This window comes from Amblyomma americanum, chromosome 1 (assembly GCF_052857255.1).
Source record: "Amblyomma americanum isolate KBUSLIRL-KWMA chromosome 1, ASM5285725v1, whole genome shotgun sequence".
Taxonomy (NCBI): Eukaryota; Metazoa; Arthropoda; class Arachnida; order Ixodida; family Ixodidae; genus Amblyomma; species Amblyomma americanum.
The window spans coordinates 408,810,729-408,834,953 of record NC_135497.1 but is presented as its reverse complement, the minus strand read 5'-3'; the positions used below and the strand labels follow the sequence as shown (position 1 = coordinate 408,834,953).

The window sequence follows — 24,225 nt, the reverse complement described above, 5'->3', positions numbered from 1 at the left end:
GCGGCCGCCGCAGCCGGGATTTGATACCGCACCATCGTGGTCATCAGCCGAACGCCGTAACCACTGAGCCATCGCAGTGGATACAGAGTTGATGCATATTTGCAATGTGCAACATTTATTCAACTTTGGTCCAACTCATTTCAGACACAGTGCATATCGCTCATTGCTTTTGCACAGAAGTACCTTCTTTTAACAGTATGTACACTACACTTCACACTAAAACAATGTCACTTTACGAACTACATCGCGGATGCTTTTACGTCTCCAAGTACACCTAGATACGTGACGGTTTAAGCTGCAGCTAGTCACTCACTCTGAGAGATAAGTGCGGCCTCTTCGCCAACGGAACTCGACTGACCTGTTCCTGATAGCGAAGGGGCCGACGAGAGTTGACAGCAAAATGAGCTAATGGCCCGAATTCTGCGGAACAGGCACGCCAAAAACCCAGAACACCTCTCCCATATCTCTCCAATTAACCCTGTCCTGTGCACAGAACGATACCCACTTCCAATCTATACAGCATGTTCAAAATTAAACTTTACTGATTTAAAAAAAAATTTGAATTGCCGTACGCTAATGCTGCTTTTGCATGTCGGCGGTGCGAGCAGGCGGACACAAACTGGGGTAGTAATTGTCCCCATAAATTCAGTAAATAACTAAAATTTATTAATAATATTTTTATTGGCTGAAGTTAGCAGGCATATTTATATTGAGAACCATTATATTGAAGATGTCATAGTGGGGCAGTTGCTTTTCAGGGCTATTCTATTTTTTTAAATTTTAGTAACTCGCCTGTGTCCTAGCTGAGATGCACACGTCTAAAATTTTACAAAATGGAATAGCACTGAAAAGCAACTGCCTCACCATAACATCTTCAATATAATAGTTCTCAATATAAATATCCCCACTAACTTCAGCCGATAAAAAGTTAATGAATTTTAGTTGTAAAATTACTGAATTTACGGGGCCAACTATTGCCCCAATTTGTGTCCGCCTAGCCGCGTTACTAACGTGCAAAACCAGCATTAGCGCACGGCGTTTCACATTTTGTTTAAAAATCAGTAAAGTCTTAATTTTGAACACGCTGTATAGCAAATAATTTTGACGCGTTAAGGTGGGTGTCCGCAGGAACACAAGCATATAAGTCAAACGGGAAATGAGCGGCTAACTTACGAACGTCTGCGATGTTACCGCGTAAAGACTACATTGCGTCCGTATGGCTCGCTTCAAGAGCGTAACTACTGCAACAGCAGCACAAAGGAAATGCAAAATGTGCAAGCAACTTCCGTTCACGGCACGCTGCAACGCATACGTTCGATTATTTTACACGAGTTCAGGTAATTATTTTTCCCAAACCCTGCAAAAATCAAACAAAAGCAGGTACTGTTGCCTACTAAGATGAAGAAGGTGAGGAAGCCGTCGCCACGTCAGCTGTCACACTGTCATTCTCTTCGCCGCTGGGTGTGCCAGGCATCAACAGCTTTATCCTGACGCTGCGGCCAAATATCATATGACCGTTCTTCTTGGCAGTTTCTTGGGCATCGGCTAGGCTAGCGAATGTTATCACGACCTTCCCCGACATAACGCCGCTGGCGCGTCGAACCCGAACCACCAGGCTTGGCTTCGCGGGCCAGAGAAAGTTTTCTATCTGGGCGATGCTGAAAGGTAGGCCCTCGGCGACCACCCTGTGCAGCCCCTCTGACGTCTGAAGGATCGCTTCCAGCTCGTGTGGCTCTGCCAAACGGAAGTTTGTCGCGCCTTCCCGTAGGCTGGCCTCTTTTGCAGCGTGTCGCGCGGTGCCCGACACTCTTCGTGTGCCAATCCGCGAACCCTTCTGTTCTGCATACGACGCCAGATTTAGAAGATCCCCTTCTAAGAGCCTGTCGGCGTAGTCTTCCGGCACGAGGCACAGCTCGAGTTTTTGGCCCATTAGCTTCCTTCCGTTCACGGCCAAAGCTCTTTGGGCTTCGTCGGGGCACATGAAGCGCATGAACGCCGCTCTTTGGGCCCTACCCGAGCTGAATTTCTCACGCTCTACTTGCGTTACCTTGCAATGAGAGAAGAGCTCCTTCAGCTTCTCTTCTGTTGCGCCCACTGGCAGGTTGCGGACCTGCACGACACAACTGGATGTGACGTCCTTGTGCAGTGCGCTCAAAGCTGGCCTTCTCGACATAACATAGCGGCGGACGTCGTCCACTTGTCCCCGGAAGGCCTTGATGCGGTGACCTGACAGCTTGGCGCTCTCCCACGCGTAGCTGAGGGCCCTTTCCTGGTCTTCTTTTGATGCCACCTCAACAAAGGCCCTGCCGATAGGCAGGTCGCCTTTGCTGCGGGTCAAAAGGAGGATGCCCAGCCTGCCTCCCGACACTCTGACGCCAGCCTGCTTGAGGTGCCTGGCAACCTGCTCGGCAGTGATGTTTTCGGGAAGGTCATGAATCTTCAGCAAGAATCTGTCAGCGCTGCTGTCTCTGTCGCTGTCACTGGTGTCACTATCGCTTCCGCTGCTGCTGCTGCTGCTGTCACCTTTCGAGGACGAGTCTTTTTTCTGTGCGTGGGCAGCAGACTCCTCGGCCACTTGCCCCGCCTCCTTGCCGTCTTCAAGGTCCTCTCCAGGCTTGTTGCTTCCACTATCGTAGTGCAGAAAAAGAAAAGCAAGACAAAGGTTGACATAACTGGGAAGGCGGAAGCAAGTTCAGCTGCTACTAATACTATTGCTGCTGTAAAATCGAAAAGAACAATGCTTTACAGTGTCCTGGCGGTTTGCGAGCAGTACTACACAGCCTTGACAATTGAAGAAAGCAAAATCCCCACACTGAGAAGACGTCAAAAACAGGTACACGTGCAAGAGCACCCGTTGGTGCTTGGATGCTTGCATCTGTCGTTCTTTTCATATGAAGTATCTATCTAAGCAGAGCCAAGCGAGCAACTACACTAAAGCATGGCGTAGTCGCGGGAATTCCGACGTTTCTCTCTCTTTTTTTTTCCAAAGAATAGAAACAATGGGACTTCTGTGCTCGGCACTCGTGACCAGTTTCCAACACCTCGAGAGAGAGACGCGACTTTGCATTCATGTCGATGGCAGTACTTGCCTCGTTCGTTCGCGGTAAATGACGGGCCATCACATATGACGATGAACCATTGTGCACACTGATACATAACAAGGCTGTCGCAACGCAAACTTCAGCTCAGCTTATAAACGGGCTTTGGCGGCGGTGGTGTGAATTTCTCAATACAAGCAATTTCCTTCCTTGACAAATACGTCTACCCATTTCTTTATATTGTTGCCAATAAACCTATAAAAAAATAATTACTGCACCAACATTATTCGTGTCACTTATAGAAGGTCCGATAGACAGTATGTAAGTAGGCCCATGAAATAAGAAAAAAAGCTAGCTCTGAGCCTGCTGCAGGTGCATGGGACTACGGACGCGCACTGGAAATTCAAACTTATACTGCGAAATGGCTAAGCCCGAGGCAGTCGTCAAATCAATTCTGGAAGCACAATAGGCCAGTTCCTTCATTTTACGACTGCGCTCCTTCACTTGCGGCCGTAAACCAGCTTTTATCACCAACCTAAATTTACCGGCTCTGCGAAGTTTTCTAGTAGGAATCGCCAACTACATTAGTGCCAGTGGTGCTGTAGGCTCGCAGCAGCAGTAAACCATGGCTAGGGGTGTAAATCTGCAGCAGTTTCAGAGGGTCTGTACACATGACGAATCAAACTTCAGTGCTATCGCCACCTGACAACCAACAACAGTGGAGTTCAGAGCAACAAGGCGAAATACCACGAGCTTTTATGGAGAGCAGCATATTCAGTTGACGTGACGGGCGTCATTTTGGTGTTCAGCGCGCAGCTTCAACGGTGCAGGCCAGAGCAGGAGGTGATAGGCCGATTAGACACAGCGCACTGCCTTTCGGCGTTTGTGGTCGTTCTTAATGTACACCAGCATGGCGGCCACTGAAAATACTCCCTAAAGAACTCCTAGAGAAAAGGTTTCAGTGCAATGGTGATGGCTTGCATCATAAAGGGGGGTCAGTCACTTTTAGAAGGGCAGGTTGGGGGTGAGCACTCAAATCCAACTAGTTCCAACCTCCTGAGGGTTCCTAACGTGATCAAGAAAGGCATTTACTGCAATTCACACACTATGTGCATGCAAAGAGGCTGCTCCAACTCAGGCTGCCCGTGCCCCAACTCAGGAGCACAAGCGGCCATGATGGCACTTTCTTAAAATCGTTAATTAGCCAGCCAAAGCATTAGATCATGTGCTGGCAAGTACCTGATCCAAATACAGCTGCTTTACGAACAGCAAGCATGCTACTATCTAGCTCCCATAATATGCCACTTCCCACGCCTAATCGAGTAGCATTACTCGTACAAATCGCACTAATTTCGTACTACTATGATGTCATTTTTTACAGCAATCACGTCACAGCGGACAGATGGCAGCCGTTAGCCGGTTTCCTTGAGCACCACTAGAGGCAGGAGTCAATGCAATTACCGGGGCAGAGAAAGCCGAGCAAATTCGGCGAGTCGCAAGCCTATGGGCCGAAAAGCAGAAAAAGCGCAAAAAATGGGCAGATCATGCGAGCATTTCGCACTGCAGGCTACAACACGTAGTCTACAGAAGGGATGAATGACGAGAAGAGCTATTACAGTAAAAATGACTGGAACCGAGCAAAAGCATTTGGGGACGCCGAAGGGCAATTTCTGATCGCTGCCAACTCTGATCGCTGTTAGGAACAGCAGATAATTCATGAATTATGCCTCATCCCACAAGTTGTTTGCAGCTCTGTGAAAGATAGAGCTCTCTTGTCAAATCACGGTCAAGGAAGACAACAATTATTTCAAATGAAAACATTCGAAAGAGGTCTGTCTGGTTCACGTTCTTTCTAACATAAATTAAATACCTCAAATATTTTAGCAGTGTTGACTTTTTTTCAGTTATTGCAGTAATTGAAAATGTAGTTCAGGATGGCGGTTTGAAAGTATAGCGACCGTTTCATTCACTGGTTAAATTAGCAGAGAAAGTCCGCACGAGCACAGCACTGCGGTGGCCTGCCTGCTGCTAAGTAATGCGCTGCCATTTGCAAACGTGGCTAGCATGGCACCTGCCAAGTCGGCCCAGTCTCCTGCGCGCACATGTGCGTGCAGTACTGTAGCACGCAGCTAGTGTTCCTGTATACAGGAACACTACGCACAGCAGCTGGACACTGGTACTTTTTCTTTCCCAGTGACGAAGCCACCAGCTGCGGGACGAGGGGCGTGGATGACATTTTGCAGCGCACGCCGTTCTGATCAGCTCTAATGGCCACAGCCTTCACAGCATTGCTAACTACTTTTGAGATGGAGTACAGGTGATTTCTCAAGTCGTGCCCTTCATACTTGACAGATTTTGCATCGAGATAAAAGGTGCTACGGAGTCTCTTTATGTACGCAAACCGTTCAGTTTCAGCAGTACAATAAATCGTTTTAACTGACGCCCCATCCATCCATTTCTAAATGCTTCCTCCCTATCATCAGCAGCATAATATTTACCTGGAAAACACACGCTGTCCATACTTCTTACATCAGGGTGTCTACTGAGCTACCCTTTTCAAGATCTCCGACTTTGCCATGTTTTCCCCGAATATTTCAGATCAAATTTTCTGGCCACTGAAGAGGCGGAAAAACTTAGTGGATGATAGTAATAGACAGTACATGAACTATTCACAGCAAGAAAACTATTAACTGAAACTTAAAACACTATATTGAAAACAGGTTTGCTCTACCTGTTTTACAGATTGTTTTTTTTTTTCCTAAAGGAAGCCCAGCTTCAAGCTACGACTTACGCAGCAACCACTGCTTCTTGTATTCCAGCTCTTTAAGGAGACAAAGGACGCATTGAAGTTGGCCTGTATCAACAGACTACCGCACTGATTAAAAAGACGCTAAATTACACTAAAAAACAGAACTTTTTTATACACTAGAAAGCATCGGAAATGAAACATGGGCATCGTTGCCACCTACTGTTTTCACAAGCAAGCTGTGGTGAGTCAAGGTGATTTTTCACTTGTGGACCTCGAAGGCTAGGCTACACCGCCATTCACTTTCAAATGGTGATCACGGAGGCCTTTAGGGCCTTGATCTCATGAGTTAAATCCAACTTTGTTATTATTAATGCGTCCTTTGCTGCCAGAAAAAGCATCTTCATAGCGAGAACGAGGTATCGAATCGATTTTTACTAAGAATAAAAGCTCGATGGAGCTATCCTCAGTGCCCCTTTAACAAGAGTGGCTATCTTATTCAACTTCTGAACATTTGATGTTTGCAGTAAGGACGTAAAAGAGAAAGTTCTGCACACTACTGGCTTCAGCTTCTTCCATGGAAAATATTTTTGAATGCAGCTTAGTTTCATGATCAGCACCAGGACAAATTTCGCGAGTAGTGCAGAAGTCAGCACAGAAGAAACCAAATATACACAGTGCTTGCTTTGTGGACGACGAGGAAAAGACATAAAATTAAGCTTGGCAGACATGATGTCACGCCTTATAACTGCAAAGCAAAAAGGTCATGCAAATATGCACTGACAACGTACTTAGCACTCACTGTACTGTCACAATTCCCTTCAGACCACCACGTTAATTTCAGTCGGTCATTCTCCCTGACTTGGCTAACTTTTTTGATGTTATCCCTGACAATTCCAGGTTTTTCAAGTTTTCCAGATCACTAGACACCCTGTACATGCATTCAAGCACAAACTAGGCTGGTCAATCTTAAGTCCACTGAGAGTTCCAAACTAGCCCTGCAGTATGTAAACTTCACAATAAAACAATGCGTGCAATGTCATCAATTTTTGGAGAACCCTCTCATGGTAGGTGTAGGTGTATCAGTGGCAAATGATGTGTATGCACCACGAGGTGTATGTATATGATGTGTATGCAAATGATGTGTGTGCACCATAATACCATTTTCACTTCAATGGCTATTATGAACTTTTACGCTTTTAATTGAAAAAGCTCCCATTAATTTAAGCTCTGCCTAATTTGAACAAACTTATTGAACCCTTTGAGTTTGAATTATCAAGATGTAAAGTCAAGCATATTAATAAATATTTGCAAATGCAAAATCAAAGCATCGTATGTTTTTCAGTTGTCAAACTTTACAATCAGAATCTCGGCTCCTTGTAGTTCACCCAATGCATAGAAAATAATGAGCTGGTATCAGTATATCAGATTCTTGTCATTTATCTAATGCATGACAGATCACAAGCTCAGATAAACAGTTACAAGGGACTGTGAATATGTTGAACAATGTTTGGTCTGTAGAGCATCGAGTCAGCCTGAGCAAATGTAAAAAAGATTCTTAATTTACGTGTGCATTCTAGTGCTTTCCAGCTTGACTCTGGAAACAACAAATCACAAGTGCCCACATATGGCCCTTTCAAGAGCATTAAGATATTGAACTCAGCACCACCGCAGGGTGTTTCAACACAGTCATATTCCTTATAGCTACAACCTATATCTGCACCTTTGACCTTCATAGCATGAAAATAATGATGCAGAAACAGAACACCAAAGTACTAAAAAATGCGAACTAATAGCCTGCATAACAACTCCACATTTTGAATTTCTGCTAGCTTTTGCATTTATATTGCAAAGTATTCATTTTGCCTCGGCCAAAAATTTCACTGCACAAATCTCCTTGCGAGTGCTTCAATACACAAGCTACCTATATGTTAACATTTTGAGCTCTCTATATAATTTCGATGCCTTATTCTATCAAACTCAAACAATTCAAATAGACCATATGTAATGCACTCACAAGCATACTGCCTGAGAGCTGTTTCACAATAACTAGAGGCATAAGTATTATCGTATTCTTGGCACTATAGCCCGCAGATTATATACATACTTAAAAGCTTAAATTTCGCATCGTGATGACTATTTATAGGTGTGGACTATACAAGGTTTACTTTTTTTAATATTGTTTCATAAAGCAGAGGAAGCCTAGCGTGGCAGTCGAAGTAAAAATAATATAAAAGGTTCTACAGCGCCTGCGACATTTTACCCTGCTATCACATAATGAAATCAGCTCCCGTATGCAATAAGCTTCGATATGCAAGCAAATGCTGCTCGTGATGGCAGCTTTTTGATGAGGGCTTCGATTTGTGAGCGCAACTGCAAAACCTCAATGAATAACGTCTTTATACTGTAAGCATTTACAAAGTGACGGTACTGTTAGAAGTTTGGCAAGCGACTTCAGCTTCAATATAAAGACTAGCTTTACCTGCGCATCATCAAATGTTATCTGCATGCTTCAATGCTCCTCCTGTCAGAAACAATGTATTAAAGAAGCCGGACAATCAATGAGCGCCAGACTAATGGTCATCGAGCTGACAGAGCAAGGAACCTACAGAAGACAGTGTCGGAACCTTTTAATCAACGTGGTCACAACTTCGACGAACTTAACTTTTCATTCTTCAATCAAGCTTCAAATCTGCAAGGGATAGATAACACAGACAGGCATTTCTAATCCACGAATTTCAATCTTTACAACCAGCAAGGAGTAACGTATCCAGAGGACACTTAGAATCTCTCAGGCACGTTCCGGCACTAGTGTAATTCTTTAAACAGGTCTTGCACATGGTCAGGGCATTTCCCAGTACTTCATACCATCGCTTTATTGTTTCTTTCACGCTACCCTTCTGCCCCAACATGTTCTTTACCCCCTTAATGACCTTTTTTTTCTCTTTCTCTTTCTGCAATTTATCTTTAGCTTATGCCCTACTTCTCTAGCCATCATTTCTCAGAAATCCTTGGCTCCCCCCTTTCCTTTCATGCTTTCTCGCCCCATGTTTTCTTTTTTCCCTTATTTTTATTTTTTATCCTTTTTTTCCCCGGTACATTGTTCCGCCATGCTGACTAGTTCCTTACACAGGTCAACCCAGCTCAGGTCAACACAGCCAGTCATACCAAGCCTACTGTTGCAACTGGACACACAGCCTTTCAAGGCCATGCTCGTTATTTCTCTATGCTCCACAACCACGGATTCCTTTCTGCTGCTGGCCCTTTTCTCTTCAGTTTTGCAGGTCAACCAGTTAATCATCTTTAGCAGCCATCATGCCTGGACAAGATTCACCCTCCCCATCCTAAAGCCATTCCCACTTCATGCCCTCCTGCTCATCACCGGCCTTCCTCCTTGGAGGGATGACCTATTTTAACCCTGCCAATGATGAACGCTTTGCCCAGACGAAGACAAAGTCCTCTTGTCGAAATGTTGGCAAGTTCCCCGATGTTTTTCCTCTCTTGTTCACTCCCTCATTCAGTGTTAGCCAATAAACTTTGCATACCTCACTGTTCCCCACACGGATTGCTTCAGAATTTCCGAATACTATCTGACAAATATGACGCAACAAATATGAATAAAGAATGTTACAAAAGTCATGCATATGTAAAGGCCTTCATTCAAATTTCTACATAAGCAACGGGCTATGAAATGTCTATCTGCCTTAAATGACTAGTTTACAAAGATATGAGTTTTATCAATCAAACAGAGGTTAACAAAGTACTAATGTCTTCTTTGTGTCATAGAGTCATCATCATCATCAGCCTTACTACATCCACTGCAAGGCAAAGGCCTCTCCCATGTCTCTCCAATTAACCCTGTCCTTTGCCAGCTGCTTCCACTCCTTGCCTGCAAACCACTTAATCTCATCCACCCACCTAACCTTCTGCCACCCCCTGCTATGCTTACTTTCTCTTGGGACCCACTCCGTTACCCTTAAGGACCAGTGGTTATCTTGCCTTCGCATTACATGCCCTGCCCAAGCCCATTTCTTCCTCTTGATTTCGACTAGGATGTCATTAACCTGCGTTTGTTCCCTCACCCACTCTGCTGCCCGCTTCCGGTCTCTTAACGTTACACCTATAATTTTTCTTTCCATGCCTCGCTGCGTTGTTCTTAACTTAAGCTGAACTCTTTTCGTTAGCCTCCACATTTCTGCCCCGTAGGTGAGTACCGGTAAGATACAGCTGTTGTACACTTTTCTCTTGAGGGAAATTGGTAATCTGCCGCTCATGATCTGAGAGAACCTGCCATATGCGCTCCACCCCATTCTTATCCTTCTAGTTATCTCCCTCTCATGATCCGGATCAGCTGTCACTACCTGCCCTTAGTATTCCTTTACAACTTCCAGGCTCTCTCTGCCAATTGTGAACTGCTGTTCCCTTGCTAGACTGTTGAACATTACCTTGATTTTCTGCATGCTAATTTTTAGTCCCAGCATCTGCTCTGCCTGTCTAACTCGTTGATCATGATTTCTGGTTCATCTCCTGAGTGACTCAGCAAGGCAATGTCCTCAGCGAATCGAAGATTATTTAGGTATTCTCCATTTACTCTTATTCCCAACTGTTCCGAACTCATGTCTCGGAATACCTCCTGTCAACAGGCGGTGAATAGCATTGGCGAGATCGTGTCATAGAGTGAAACTTATCAAATGCAATTACTATATGTGCATTGAAACCGCTATCCCACACTCTGTGGCGCTGTCGAATGTTAACAGCACGAGCGATAGACACAACAGTCCACTAAACTATTTTCTTTAACATCCAATGAACAGGCCTTCTCGTGTAGGCAGCATGTACTCACAGTCGACCCAGCTGAGCAAGATAACACCTTGAAAGCTGCCGCCACTATCCTTTGGTCGCATGAAGAAAAAGACCCAACTCAACCCAACTGAACACGCTAATAATCTTATCAGTACTTTGGACTTTTACTAAAAAAAAAAGGGGCTTCTACTAGCAAATTTATAATCCTCACATTAAAGGTACTCGCAGTAGCAATCTTCTAGATGAGCACTAGTACAAAATCACACCCGATGGCTTGTTCAAGATGAAACGAAAAGGATCAAAAGTACTTTAATAGGCCACACCATGGCAAATAGCCTGGGCAGAAAAAAATGCCGTCTGATTTCAATTCTTACACAGACAGCAGTATTGAACTATAAACTTTTGCACACAACATTATGTTGATTTCCTCCAAATACTTCTGCCGGACAACATGCTCTCAATTTAAGAACCACTCCTGAATGAAGTTAATCTGGTACACACCCTATTTTTATATCATCCTAATGTACACCTTTTACAAAACTTTACAAAATATATATAGCCCGGCAGGGGGGTTGCTTCTAAACTGGAGAGCAGATCTTACTAGCACCCCTGGAAGTCTTAAGCTCTGGACGGGTGATGTTGAGATTTCCTCTCACCTTCAAGGGATCTAGAATACGGGAAGTGCAAAACAAGCCACACTGCATGACCCAGAAGCAAATGGCCATGCTGTGGGTTATACATAAATCACATTGTCCTGCAGATTGCATTGCACACTGCAAACTAGAAATCTATGGAGAATGATATCAATAAGTGATGAATTAAGATTCACGTTTTCTGATTCCCAAAAGTAATCATAATAGTAGTAGCAATAATGGTGGTAATAAAATTAAGCTTAATAAATCATTACAAAAATTAGGAGTAATGTCATCGTAGATAGCTCGACATTAATCCTTTGAGGGTTTTTGTTGCATGTGTACAGCAGCGAATTTCTATCCCATAGGGCTTTTGGCATATATGGCGATGATACTGTTTCAAATTTTGCGCTACACTGAAAATATATGCTCACCAGGAGATGCTAACACCTCCTAGAGCTTACAAGAATTGTTATAAAAGTGTTTGTGCTACCTTCTTGTGGAAAAAAAGAAACTAGGTTTACGAAGATGCACTTGCATGGTTTCAACTCCTCCATATGCGTCACCTGGTCTTGTGGAGGTGCACAAAAGTTGATTTTTAACTTGACTAGCACTGTCCTTGGTTCATTATTACCAACGCCCACAGGGTGTTATTGTTCTCTGCGTTTTTTACTCAGTTTCCTTTAAGTGAGTCAGATGCCTGGAAAAGTTGCTTTACCGCCACACACACCATTTTCTTTTTGGGCAGTAGGAGTGATGGATCTTCCGACTTGGATTACAACACCACCAGAACCAGATCAAACGACCTAAGTCCAGAGACGAAGCATAGAGAGCCAGTCATGACTAACGGCGGAACACTTTCCAAGGAGGGTGTCTCAGACCCCTTCTCAAGGCAGCCACACCCAATGAAGACACCGCGTGTATGCTAATGACTTGACGCCCAAACAGAAAGCAGACACCCATTTTATGCATGCAGAATGCGACCAGGCAGAGTGCGTAAAGCCGTATTTTAACGACTACCACACGGTGAAGAAACATGAAACATTTTTGCAGTTTTGAGTGATGCTGTGGCTAAAATACTGCTAATCACCAAAATACTGACTAATCACTTGCTCAGCTTTACCATCATTAAGGGACAAATTTACACTATTGAAGGAAATACACTGAAGCCTCGATAATTTGAAACCGGTTTTGTGAATGATTTCCAGCAGCCCGAAAAATTACAACACAAATTTTATCGGGCAGTTTCAGTGGCCTGGGCAGCACAGACTGGATAATTCATTCACTATGGTTATACCCTCCAAAGCTCCTAACATGAGTGAATGTCATGCCAGTTCAACGCTGCCAGTCGGAGTAATACCCAGTCGCTAATTTGGCAGCTGCAATTGATATTTCTTGTTTTCATGCTCAGACTTGCATGTCTCACAGCTTCATCAAGTTAGCTTTTGTCTCTTCCTTCTCCTCAGCGAGGTGTAGTGCGAGAACTCACATGCACATTTCTTTTCTCTTGCTTATGGGGATGTGCATGGTTACACTACAGAAAATGCCCCAGTGCAGAACTTCACCTCTGCACTCAAAGGGGTACAGACACGAAATTTCAGCAAAGGATGTAATCTGTTTCCTCAGCATATATGGATGCCATCCAGCAAGGCATCAGGTGAAATGTCCTTTAACATATGATTTTCAATGCATGAAAATTGACATAAGTGACGTGCAATTCAAACAAATCAAATACCATACCATCCCTGAATCTGTCTATCAAAAAATGGCCATTAAGAACGTGGCAGGCTGCTTGGCAGCACTTGGATAAGGCACAACCAGATGAACTTTTCATGGTGTCGAAGATTTCTGGGCGGGCGTATTAACTGATGCTGCAGTATGTCAAATGTGCCAAAAATAGGAACTGCATGCTGTCACTGGCTGAAATCGAAACTGATGGTGAAAAAATGGTTAGTAATCAATTAGCCACACTGTGCTCCGGCTTATTTTCATGGCTACTGTACGGATCTATCAAGGTAAAAACACCAACATGCAAAGACTTTGCGCCTAATATCCCCTTAAAGGTACACACAAAGGTGCCGCTAACTGGGAACTTTAAACTGTTCACAAATATGCCACTTGAAGCTGTAGATACTTCTACAAACTTTTCAATGTTTCACGCACCGACCCGTACAAGACCACATGCATTAGGAGCAAGCTTCAATGCACAAGGCTCCAATGCACAAACAACAAAAAGCCCCTGACAACCACACAGTTTTGGCGTGCTGGAAGAAGAACTCGGACTTAAAAGAAGGGGACACACATTGGCGTCAAAACCGCAAGACTGCTCCTAAAAAGAGGAAAGAAATCAACAGTGACACGCCAGCCACTGCCCAGAAGCAATGAAGCTCAGAAACTGAGCCTGTGCGGCCAGGATATTTTTTGGCCTAGCAACAGGGGTCCTCCTTCTTTTATGCACATGTCATAAATGCACGGGCTATAATGCATCATGCAATAGGTGAGATTTTTACATGATCGTTTGCCCTGACAGTGGCACTTCGACTCGGCCCCTCTTCAAGAGTCCTTTCTGAAGATCCTCACATCGTACCTGACCAAAACGAGATGGCAGAGCTACCGCTGGAACAGCTGTGAAGGTGATAGGATGAGTTCCCTGTGTGTGGCGTCAAGTATGTAAGGAAGAATAAATAAAAAAAATGCATGCTTTCGCGTTGCGATAGTTTAAAGCCGGTGCTAAGCAATCTTCCAGTAATCGTCCAGTAATTTTAAATAGATATAAAGACATAAATAACCCTACTAAGAAAGCATTGCGTGAATTATTTCTTCAAAAATAATTCCCGACGTACTATAATTCGCGCCCAAGTACAGCTGCTCCCTTGTATCTTATGTAAATATGTTTTCTGTATTTCCCTATTGTAATTTATTGATGATTTTGTGCTTTCTGGCTGTCCTGTTTTTTGTGAAAACTGTAACCTGACTATGTGTTCGTTTTTTTTTGTGTGTGTATGTAAATGTTCTCAACAAAGTCTGCTTCTATGCCTTGTAACGGCTGCCTGGGCCTCGTCAAGCTGTATACCTACAGCTTTTAGTCCAGGCAACCGCCAGAATTTTCTGGAAAATAAATGGAATTGAATTGAATTGAATTGAGTCTTGTTTTCATTACGTGTGATACATGAAAAACCTCACTTCAGGAATTTTGCATGAGGTCCAAGCCTAGCTACACCAGAACGTGATTGGTCGATGCACTGAAAAACGGCAGAGATGATAGCAAAGAGAACGCATTCGTACTGTCTTCCGGACGCTTTAAACTTGCCCTCTAGATAATTTGCCCACATACTGTGGTTTTGCCAAGATCCGAAATATGAAAGTCTGCATAGTATTCCATCGCTGGCAAATATTAGAAAATTCTTGAATATTAATTTCTCAAAACGAATATGAACTAGGTAACAAATATAATGAATTCATATTCAAAATTTCGATTCATCGTGCACCTCTAAAATTCATAAAATTTCCAGCTTGAAGTGCACTGGGCACTACGCACAGAATTTAGTGTGTTCTGAACACTGCTGCAGCACTACAGATGATTAGAATAAGTAAGCCGTGAACATATTTGTGAGCACAAAAAGCTGCCCTAAACGGATTTGTGAGAGTGCACTTCCCTCACTTCAGCACTTAGATTTTGTTCTTTCCTGAGGGTACGAATTTTGTGATACGAATATCTTTCATGATCCCATGAGATTCACATCATTGAGATCCCATTGTATTACATTATTTACGCCAAGAACATGACAACTAGGTCTTTTGTTGTATTTGGTAATCATAATGTATTGAGCTACCTCCCAAACTTTCTTTTCTTCATCGCCTCCACCACTGTAAAAAAACCAGCACAGCTAAGTGTGATGAATGAAAGACAGATTTACTATACATTAATAGCCTTTTCATGCACTGGATTATACTACAAAGAAAGAACTATATATCCTGCTATAGCACATTTCTCGTTCTTCCTGTGGCTACTTTCTCACCATCCACAACATTTTTGCACATTTTCCTGCTTGAGTTAGGCCAACAACCAGCAAATTTACTTCAACTGCCAGCGAAATGAAACAGTGATCAAAGAGAACTCTCCACTACATTAATGGATGGTATCCTTGTAAACAGCCTTAAAACAAAAAATATGTTTTGTGTGCAAAGGTAAGCAGTACAACATGTACAAGTCAGTGATGGGCACAATTTATTCAACCGTGTACAACACAATTCCCACAAATGTCTTAACAAAACAAAAATAATGAGAAAACCTTAATAAAATTCTGAGAACAGCAAAGCTGTATATATAACAAAATTCAACAAATTTTTTTTTCTACAATAAGACCTTCAAGAGCGACATATGATACCATGCCATGTATGTATAGCTGACTACTGTCGCTCAAAATCAGGTCTTTCGTAACAAACTTTGTAACAAGGTGGCAAAACCCCCATAAATATGATTAATCACTTTGGTTAGTTCTAGCTAGCAGAGCCCTATGTGATGTATTGCATTACATCATGTCACACATTCCCTTTACAGTACATACAGTCAAACCTCATTACAACGAACACAGATATTACGAATCACTGGCTATATCAAATTGTTCCTAAATATTTTCAGGAAACACATGCATTTCTTACTCTATGTATTGAACGCGGTTTTCCATAAAACAGATATATCGAACTGCCGAGCGCCAATCTGTGGCCGGTTAAATGGCAGGCGACAGGCTTTGCTTCACTACACAGGTGACTGGTGGTGGAGCGGCAAGCGTTCGCGCCATGGTTCACACTTTACCTCACTTTGCCAACAGCGATGCAGAAGATATAGCGGCGAGAAACGCTGGTAGCCAGGCAGTCAGCACCCGTTTGCACCTCTCGTACCCGACGATAGTACCGCAGAACCAGCGACATGCACAGTTGTTGGCTATCCGGAACGCCACCCTAGCTGGCGTTCGATCTGCCGCTGCGTGCTGCGGTGCTGTGCGGAAAAGTCAACTGAACTAGTGCTTGCCGCTAGGTTTTTTGCGGCCTCCGCAACTGCCGCAACCTGCTTCGAAATGGTGCTAAAGCTACGGAAAATGTCTCCAGCAGATGCCGTTCTTTTGCTGACTAGATTTAGCTTCTTCATTGCGAATTTTTTGGCGACATTTTATATTACAATTTCCGGCTATATCGAACTATTTTAGGATTTTTTAAAAACCAGTTCGCTATAACGAGGTTTCACTTTATTAAACCCAACACACATTCCAACAAAAATGACCCCAGTGTAAAAGCATTACAATTTAAATATTACAAATTTATCAAACTTTCTTGAACATTAATCTAGGAATATGAAAAGAACTAGTGATTCTAAACCATAAATGTGTTGACAACACAGCACACAGCAGCGCAAAAAAAAAAAAAAGAGAGGAGCACACTTAAATTACACAGCTTGAATAACACCACTCAGCTGTATGAATGAATGTACACTTCTGAGTGAATGTGCCCTCCTCGTGAGTGCACTGGTTTTCCCTAAGTATCAGTGTAAAGCACTGAGAAATCTAAGAGGAAGTGAAAGTGTTATGATGACAAGGGACAGATTATGCCACTAGTTGTGGCAGTCAACTGAACTTGTTTTCTGGACATGCACAGAAGATAAACAGAAATGCTGCACTAGACCATTTCACTAACTCATTCATGTGTTGTGCCACAACACTTTTCACACAAAATATACTTTCGATTCAAATGCATGACTTGCAGAAGCCCAGAAGGTTCCCTCAGGTCATGCCATCCTGCAAAAAAGCTACGAGGCTTCACCATAGACCAAAAGCTTGAAATCACCCAGAAATAGCATTAAATACTAGAAAAGACCAATGGAACCTCACTTGAGAACCACTGGCATGGACAGTTTTGGTGCCTACACATGGCCTTCCATCCGTCCATACTAATATAAATTTGGGAAATAAAGAAAGGTAGAGCCCTTGGAACAAAGTACAGCACAATAAGTAAGTACAGTAGTTCAAACAGCAAGTAAAATTTTAAGCTTCCCATCAAAAAGCACCTTTATTCACTTAAAATGCCTCCTAAAAATTTTAGGCCCTGGAAGACAAAGTGAGCATACGCATTTTCTTTGTTAGCTGCAAGCAGTGGAAAAGAGTAACACTGTTAGCCTATATCCTAACGCCAGTAATAGGTATTTAATACAGTGAATGCCCATTAATTTGAACTTCATTAATTTGAATTTTCAAGCAACTCAAACTATACGACTTGGTCATTTAATTCTGGAAATTTGAACACGAATTGGTTTTGCCACCAATAATTTGAACAATGCTCTGCTCTTACTGGGAAGTCTGGGTACACAGCCAGCAGGGCTATACACCCGCAAGGCTATGCACCAACAAGCCTACATACCCGCAATGCTATATACCAATAAGCTACAAACCTGCAAGGCTGCCTCTTTGGAGGAGATAAGGAGAAGCTATAAAAACAGCTTGCGAGCATCATGGGAGGTGCATCATTGGAGGCCGGAGAAGGGGGTGGGGTTTTATCTCTGGGTTCAGCGGCAGTGGCAACTATATTACATAGCTGTGTGACCTCCAAGCTTTGCGACTGAGTGCTTGTCAATGGTCTCGAAGCCTTCTGTAGTTTGCTCTGTTAGCTTTTGTTGTTAAAGGCCAGCTCCATAGGATTTTTGAAACGTTAAGTAGACCATCACATTATATCTCTTGGACCTTCCTACCATAGGTGCGATGAATAGTGTTCCAAAATAATACGGAGAACAATTACAAAATTGTAAGAACAAGGAAACGAAGCCAAAACTGACTTTCGACCAAAGTATGTCACGTTACAGCAACAAATGATGTCTCGGATACTGTGACAAAGCCCCTCACATATGCATTGAATGGCTTAATTCACAACTGTAAGTGTTAGCTTTGATCATCACTCTTTGAACAGCACTCTTAAGTACAAGATTTCAAGACACACTTTTTGCACTTGGCACTGCCAATGTACTTTTTTATACTGCCAGCAGCCAATTCTTTGACTGAATTAAATAGAATTTAGCATTTCGAGAGTGAATTAATAAGCTATTCCCTTCATACCAGCATATGACTGCCCACTGGGACCTTTGAGCACAATTCAACTATGACAAAAAAAAAAGGCCAAATTAACAACACCTGAACAACAACCTCACATTACCAGAATCTACCATTACTATAACTACAACACCATACTGCTCAATTGTCATTATCGTCTACCCCTTCTATCTGCTGGCTTCTAAAAATTCCTGAGGCAAGTCAAGGTTAAATTGGAAAAATATTTACCTAAGAGCACTTGAAGTTTATTAAGCTTTGTGAAGTTACTTATGCATTTAGAATGCTATGTACAGTGTTGTTCAAAAGTGCCCAGGCCTCAGGGTCTGCTTTTCAGTGACATATTCTGCCCCTTATGACAGCAATAAAGGAATCAAGTTTCTCACAGCTGAGAATGATACTTCTCCCATCCTCTTTTTTTTGGGAGGCTTTGTGGGTGTTGTAACTACCCGAGTATAGCGCTCGAAAGCAGACCATTATGGCCTGGGAACTTTTGACCAACTCTGTACATCCATGTGCATTCATACTTGTGAAGTCTCCCATAATCGTGGGCCTATTAGCATAAAAAACACTCTCAGGACATTTCAGTGACCAACACAGCAACATTCTGCCTTGCATGCGATGAGGGAAAATGTACCGTCCTTGCCAAAAGTAACCAGGCAGCACGGTTTGCTTCTCAGCCAAATAATGGAGCCCGCACAGCATCTCTTAAGACAAAAAAATCTGGAAAGTTGTGAATAAGAGTTCTCCTTACCTTATGCAGATTATGAACTTAAGAAGTGCCATAAACGTTCCACTACACAGCTAAGAAACAAACCCCATGGCTTGGTTACTTTTGGCAAAGACATTACATGTCAATTTTTTAAAAAACTCAGTGTCTATGACACTAAAACTGCTAAAAAATGTAAAAAAAAAAATTAACTACAGCACAATCCTTCTGCAAGTTTATAAAACTGAAAAACACTGCCACGCAGCAAACTCATAAAAGTAAAACTGGAACAGCCCTCCACTCCAGCACAGCTATGCATGTGCTTTGGTCTCCTCCAGATAAAACTCTTCAATGTGTTCTACAGCTGCTGATTTCAACGGGAATAGAAACTAGAAGAATAAAATCACCCATGTATGTGTACAGCTCTTCACATAGGACACAACTGAACAGCAGTACATTACTTCTTTCTGATGCCTCCTTCAGAATGCTGTTGCTATGACGCTACAATGTCTAGGGTTGAGAGGCACAGCATTGTGGCAGCATTAAATTTGCTGTCAGTTGTTCTTGTAGCTGACAGGTGATTGGCAAAGGAAGAAGGAAGGCACAAATTAATGCAACAAACCTTAAAGCTAACACATAGGCGCAAATGTAGACCTGTGGATGTGAGAGTTCAATTTTCAAGACCTGGGTGCAAAAAAGCAGACGGCCTTAAATATCCTGTGGACAATGGCACCTACTCTCTGTGGACGAGCCAGTGTCTCCCAGTCTCTGTGAACTTGTTTTCAGGGCCGATAACAGCAACACTTGATGTGCAGCCACCTTCACTGGCACATCTAAGTGGGAAGAGAGAGAAATCAAGAATACTGTAGTGTTACAGATGAACCTGTAAACGGTTCTGACAAGAGAAATACAAGCAGAACTACAATACCACCTCCACAACTGTTGAAACCACATATCCCAATAGTGCACCTTCAGCTAATTAACAAAATCATGGAGTTACACAATTTCCCATAATGCCAAAGCAGTAACCACTTGTATCACACATGTTACTGTTGCTACCAGAATTGAAAACATCTAGCAGAGGCTTGTCATGCTTGGACAGTCCTTTTTCACATTGTGCTTGCAATAGCCTGCAATAATTTGTAGAAGCAATATAATGCAATTGCACTCCTCAATGTCTCAAGATTCATCAGCAAAAATCAGAATCATTCTACTGCCATTCGTTATGAAACGCAAAAAGAATGAGTGATAGAAAATGCAGGAAAAAAGTGTTAGCTGAGAAAATCAAAATTAACGTTTACTTTCTTGTTCGCCTCTATCATTGCCTCATTTCTTATTTTATTTTACTTTGGAATACTGTCAAGCCCTTTTTAGGATTTTTACAGGAGTGGACAAGAACATATGGCATACCAATGCAGTTTCACAGACGAAAGTTTGAGGCTTAACATTAGGATGATACACAGGGAACTCATGTGGCATAGACAAACAGGGACTCAAGTCATAAAACAAGAATGGCACTTGAATATCATCAATACATTGGAAAAGAGCACAGCCGTAAAAAAGAAAAAAAAATCAGATTCATGCCAAAGCAAATGTGAGAGCAGAGCTCTCAGCTAGCTTGATAAATTTGTCCACAGTAGGCTGAACTGTAACTGATGGGTGCAAGTGGTTCCAATCTCTGACTACTTGTGGAAAAAATTAACATTGGAAGGTATTATTGAAACAAAAAGTTCTTCAAGGGTGAGTGCAATGCTTGTGTCAAGTAGCTCTTCAATGGTTAATATGAACAAAGTCTGTAGAGGACATCATTAATGAGTTATTAAGTAATAAATAAAAAAAATTGAGATGATGTAATTTAGCACGGCTGGACAGCGTGTGAAGGCCTGCTGATTATTAAGGTTGCGTGGGTGAATGTGCATGACAATAGCAGTTGAAGATAAACTGCACGGCTTTGCACCATTTTGAGCGCTCTAACGTTATCTTTTAGTGTAAGGGAACCAGGATACGTTCGCGTATTCCAAGACTGGTCGTACAAGCGTGTATGTTCACGTATTCCAAGACTGGTCGTATAAGTGTGACATAAGCTAGAAGTTTCGTATCACTCATGGAATGTCGCAGGGCCCTTTTAAGGAAGAAAAAGTGCCTCTGATTCTGGTCAGAGAAATGCACCATTGCGACCAGTGAAAGCTCTGATCTCTCCTTTTCACTGTGATAAATAATGGTACAAAGATGGCAGCAATCTGTCAAGAAAACCGCTTTCATGCCGTGTGTGCGACCTATCACGGAATATGCCTGTGTTGTATGGGCCCTGCACAGCAATCGTTGATTGACAAGCTAGAGAGAATCCACAACAGGGCAGCAAGGTTTGTCTTGGGAAGGTACGGGCGAAGAGATAGTTGTACGGAAATGAAAAATTATTTGCAATGGGAATCCCTTGCTTCTCGTAGCGGGAAGTTAAAGCTAAAATTATTCTACTCAATATTTCACAATAGAACCGGCATAAATCGGGAAATTTATTTTAAACAGCCCTTTTACGTTTCAAAATGACATGATCGTTCTTGCAAAATTCGAGAGTACCATGCCAGGTCAAACTTGCTTGCCAATTCATTTTTTGTCAAGAGTGTGCAACAGTGGAATCACTTATCGGAAGTGCAAGTGTGCTCTGCTAATGAAGATGTCTTTTTTGCAAATTTGTAACCCCCCTGCTGTAACACCTTCGGGAAATGCGGGGTAATTACTGAATAAAGAATAAAGAAAGCCTCAGAATCCACGATGCACTAGGGACCTGGAGGCGACCAGAAATGTGATTCGCTCACAATTTTCAACAAGCATGCATAAAGAAAACATTTTTTTCTCACTTCTACGCATTGCTACGAGACAAATGAAGACCTGAGGGACTCGCAAAAAAAATTTGAAAAATTGAAAATTATGACAAATTTGGACATTTTATTAACCACATCCCCCTTTAAGGTACTCAAGGAGCCCAAAAAGCACTCCAAGGAGCCCCTGGATTCCACAGAACCCAGTATGAGAACCCCTGAGTTAAAGCAAGCAACAGCCCCGCAAGAGAAAGATTTTGAGTTGTAACTATCACATCAGAGTTATTCTCACAAACTGAGACACTTTCTTAGAGAGAGATTGATTTAAGTACTAATGTGAATACCTTGTACACACCTTGCCATTTCTTACACAGAACAATAAAAATGTGCATTCTCTGGACCGTTGCAAACACATGTAGAGTGCTCATGCTACCACCAGTTCCACATGCATACAACAATCCTCTGAGCAATATGACAATGAGTTCCCAGAAAGTTCTCTAGCTTCTAGTTGCTCATCACGCACCTCTTGACTGCTGCAATGACATCATCTTTGGTGCTTGAAAATAATCGCTGTCGGTGCTCTTGCTTCATCTCATCAGTGATTCCATGCAGAAATGCTGCAGCTCCACAGTCACCCGGGGTGATGGGCTTGTCAACCTGGATTCACCAGGATGATGACACCACTTAAACACAGCCCAAAGTGACACAATGAAATTCCATCCACACAGCAGTTATACCTCTGTCACCATCACAGAAAGATTTAGTAATGATTTCCTCAACAGCTGCATAAACCCATTACCCTTTACGACAGCTGCATAAACCCATTAGTCATAACTGCAATGATTAAAGTAGGCAAGCCAATTGAAGGCACCTGAAGGTGTTCCAAAGTTCAACTGTGCTACATGCAAGCTGAATAAGGACTGCACAATTACCATGCATTAAGACACAGACAATATGTGGCATATCAAAAGAGTAAGACTCCAGAAAGCATTGCCACTTTATCAGCTTGTGTGGACACAGAAAACACCAAAGACATCCAGCACTAAATGGTACACCGCACACCCTTTTTTACTTTGGTTTTATGGTTTTATAAGGTTCAACATCCCAAAACAAATCAGGCTATGAGGGACGTCGCAGTGGAGGGCTTAATTTCGGCTACCTGGTGTTCTTTAATGTGCACTGACATCGCACAGTAAACGGGTCTCTAGCATTTCGCCTTCATCAAAATGCAGCTGCCAAGACCAGGACTGAACCCGCATCTTTCGCGTCAGCTGTGGAGCACTATAACCAGTGAGCCACCACGGCGGCAACCCTCTTTTACCGGTGCGAAAGGAAATCAAGATGGCAATTTGGGTGAGTTGATGCAGCGTGATCTGAAACTTATGGCACAACACAAGACTCACAATCATTAAATTTTAATTGTTTATTATGAAGGGAAAAACTGAATACTATACAGGCAACCCATAGCCAAACAAAGCGCATTCATGAAGTCAAATTTCAATTATATCGCGCATACTGCAGCTCCTTGTGAGTGAGAGCGAATGACAGCTTTGATGCACATGGGCAACCTGAACTGTTGACGTTGTCTGCCTTGATCCTCTCATGTGTAGCTGGCCACTGTTCTTTACGACAACAGTGCACTTCCAAAATTGTATTAGACCACAACCACACACCATCCAGTGTAAATCAAGAAACCCTCCGCTCTGTTTCTTCAGACTGTAACAATACTTCCGAACGTAATCGTTCAGGTGCCTCCCAGTTTCGGCATCTCCGTCAGATGCCACGTGGTGGCGATGGAAGCCGGGCAGGAAGAAGAGAGCTGAACCGCAGTGGTGGCCTAGTGAACTGAGCCTCCGCCTCACATGCAGGAGGTGCGGGGTAAGATCCCCAGAGCCGCCGGGTACCCCCTGATGATGCAATGGGTACAAGCTTTATCCTGACCTGGTGGTCGAATTAACTGGGGTGAAATGTTTGGAAAATGGGTCTTTGACACCACCTTGAGTAGATAGGAAAACACATTGTGTCATGGCGCTCTTTGGCCGAAGCTGCCCTTGCGCCAAAGAAAAAAATCTGCATCATAATCAAGAAGACAACTGAAAGCTTTCAAAGGAAACTGTTTACAGGGCGAACCTGTGCCTTCAAATGAACTAAGCTCGACGGTGGTGACAGCAGCATGACCAGTGGTTGTCAATGAAAAGAATCATCCCTGCTCTCGGCTGCGCTCAGTTAAAAGGTGACAAAGAGATTTTGAAACGAGGTGCCTACAACATCTGCAACAACCTTGAACACTGCAGAAAAAGCTGCGCTCGGCTACAATAATTCCAGAGAAATCTGGCCACCTCTCCAGTGAACAACAAAATGATAACATCGTATGCCAGCACTTCTGA

The 24,225-nt window shown here is 42.9% G+C and overlaps 1 protein-coding gene across 2 annotated transcripts in view; it reads right to left on the bottom strand.

Moving 5' to 3' along the window:
* Positions 1–96: 96 nt before the first annotated feature.
* Positions 97–24,225, bottom strand: part of LOC144115794 (uncharacterized) — a 59,876-nt gene continuing 35,747 nt past the window's right edge. For both annotated transcript variants that reach the window (XM_077650287.1, XM_077650288.1), the window contains 3 exons: positions 22,362–22,495; positions 19,757–19,852; positions 97–2,627 (listed from right to left, as the gene is read on the bottom strand). In XM_077650287.1, coding sequence (XP_077506413.1) covers positions 1,394–2,627; positions 19,757–19,852; positions 22,362–22,495 — 1,464 coding nt within the window. In that variant the 3' untranslated portion in view covers positions 97–1,393. The remainder of the gene's footprint in view (positions 2,628–19,756; positions 19,853–22,361; positions 22,496–24,225) is intronic.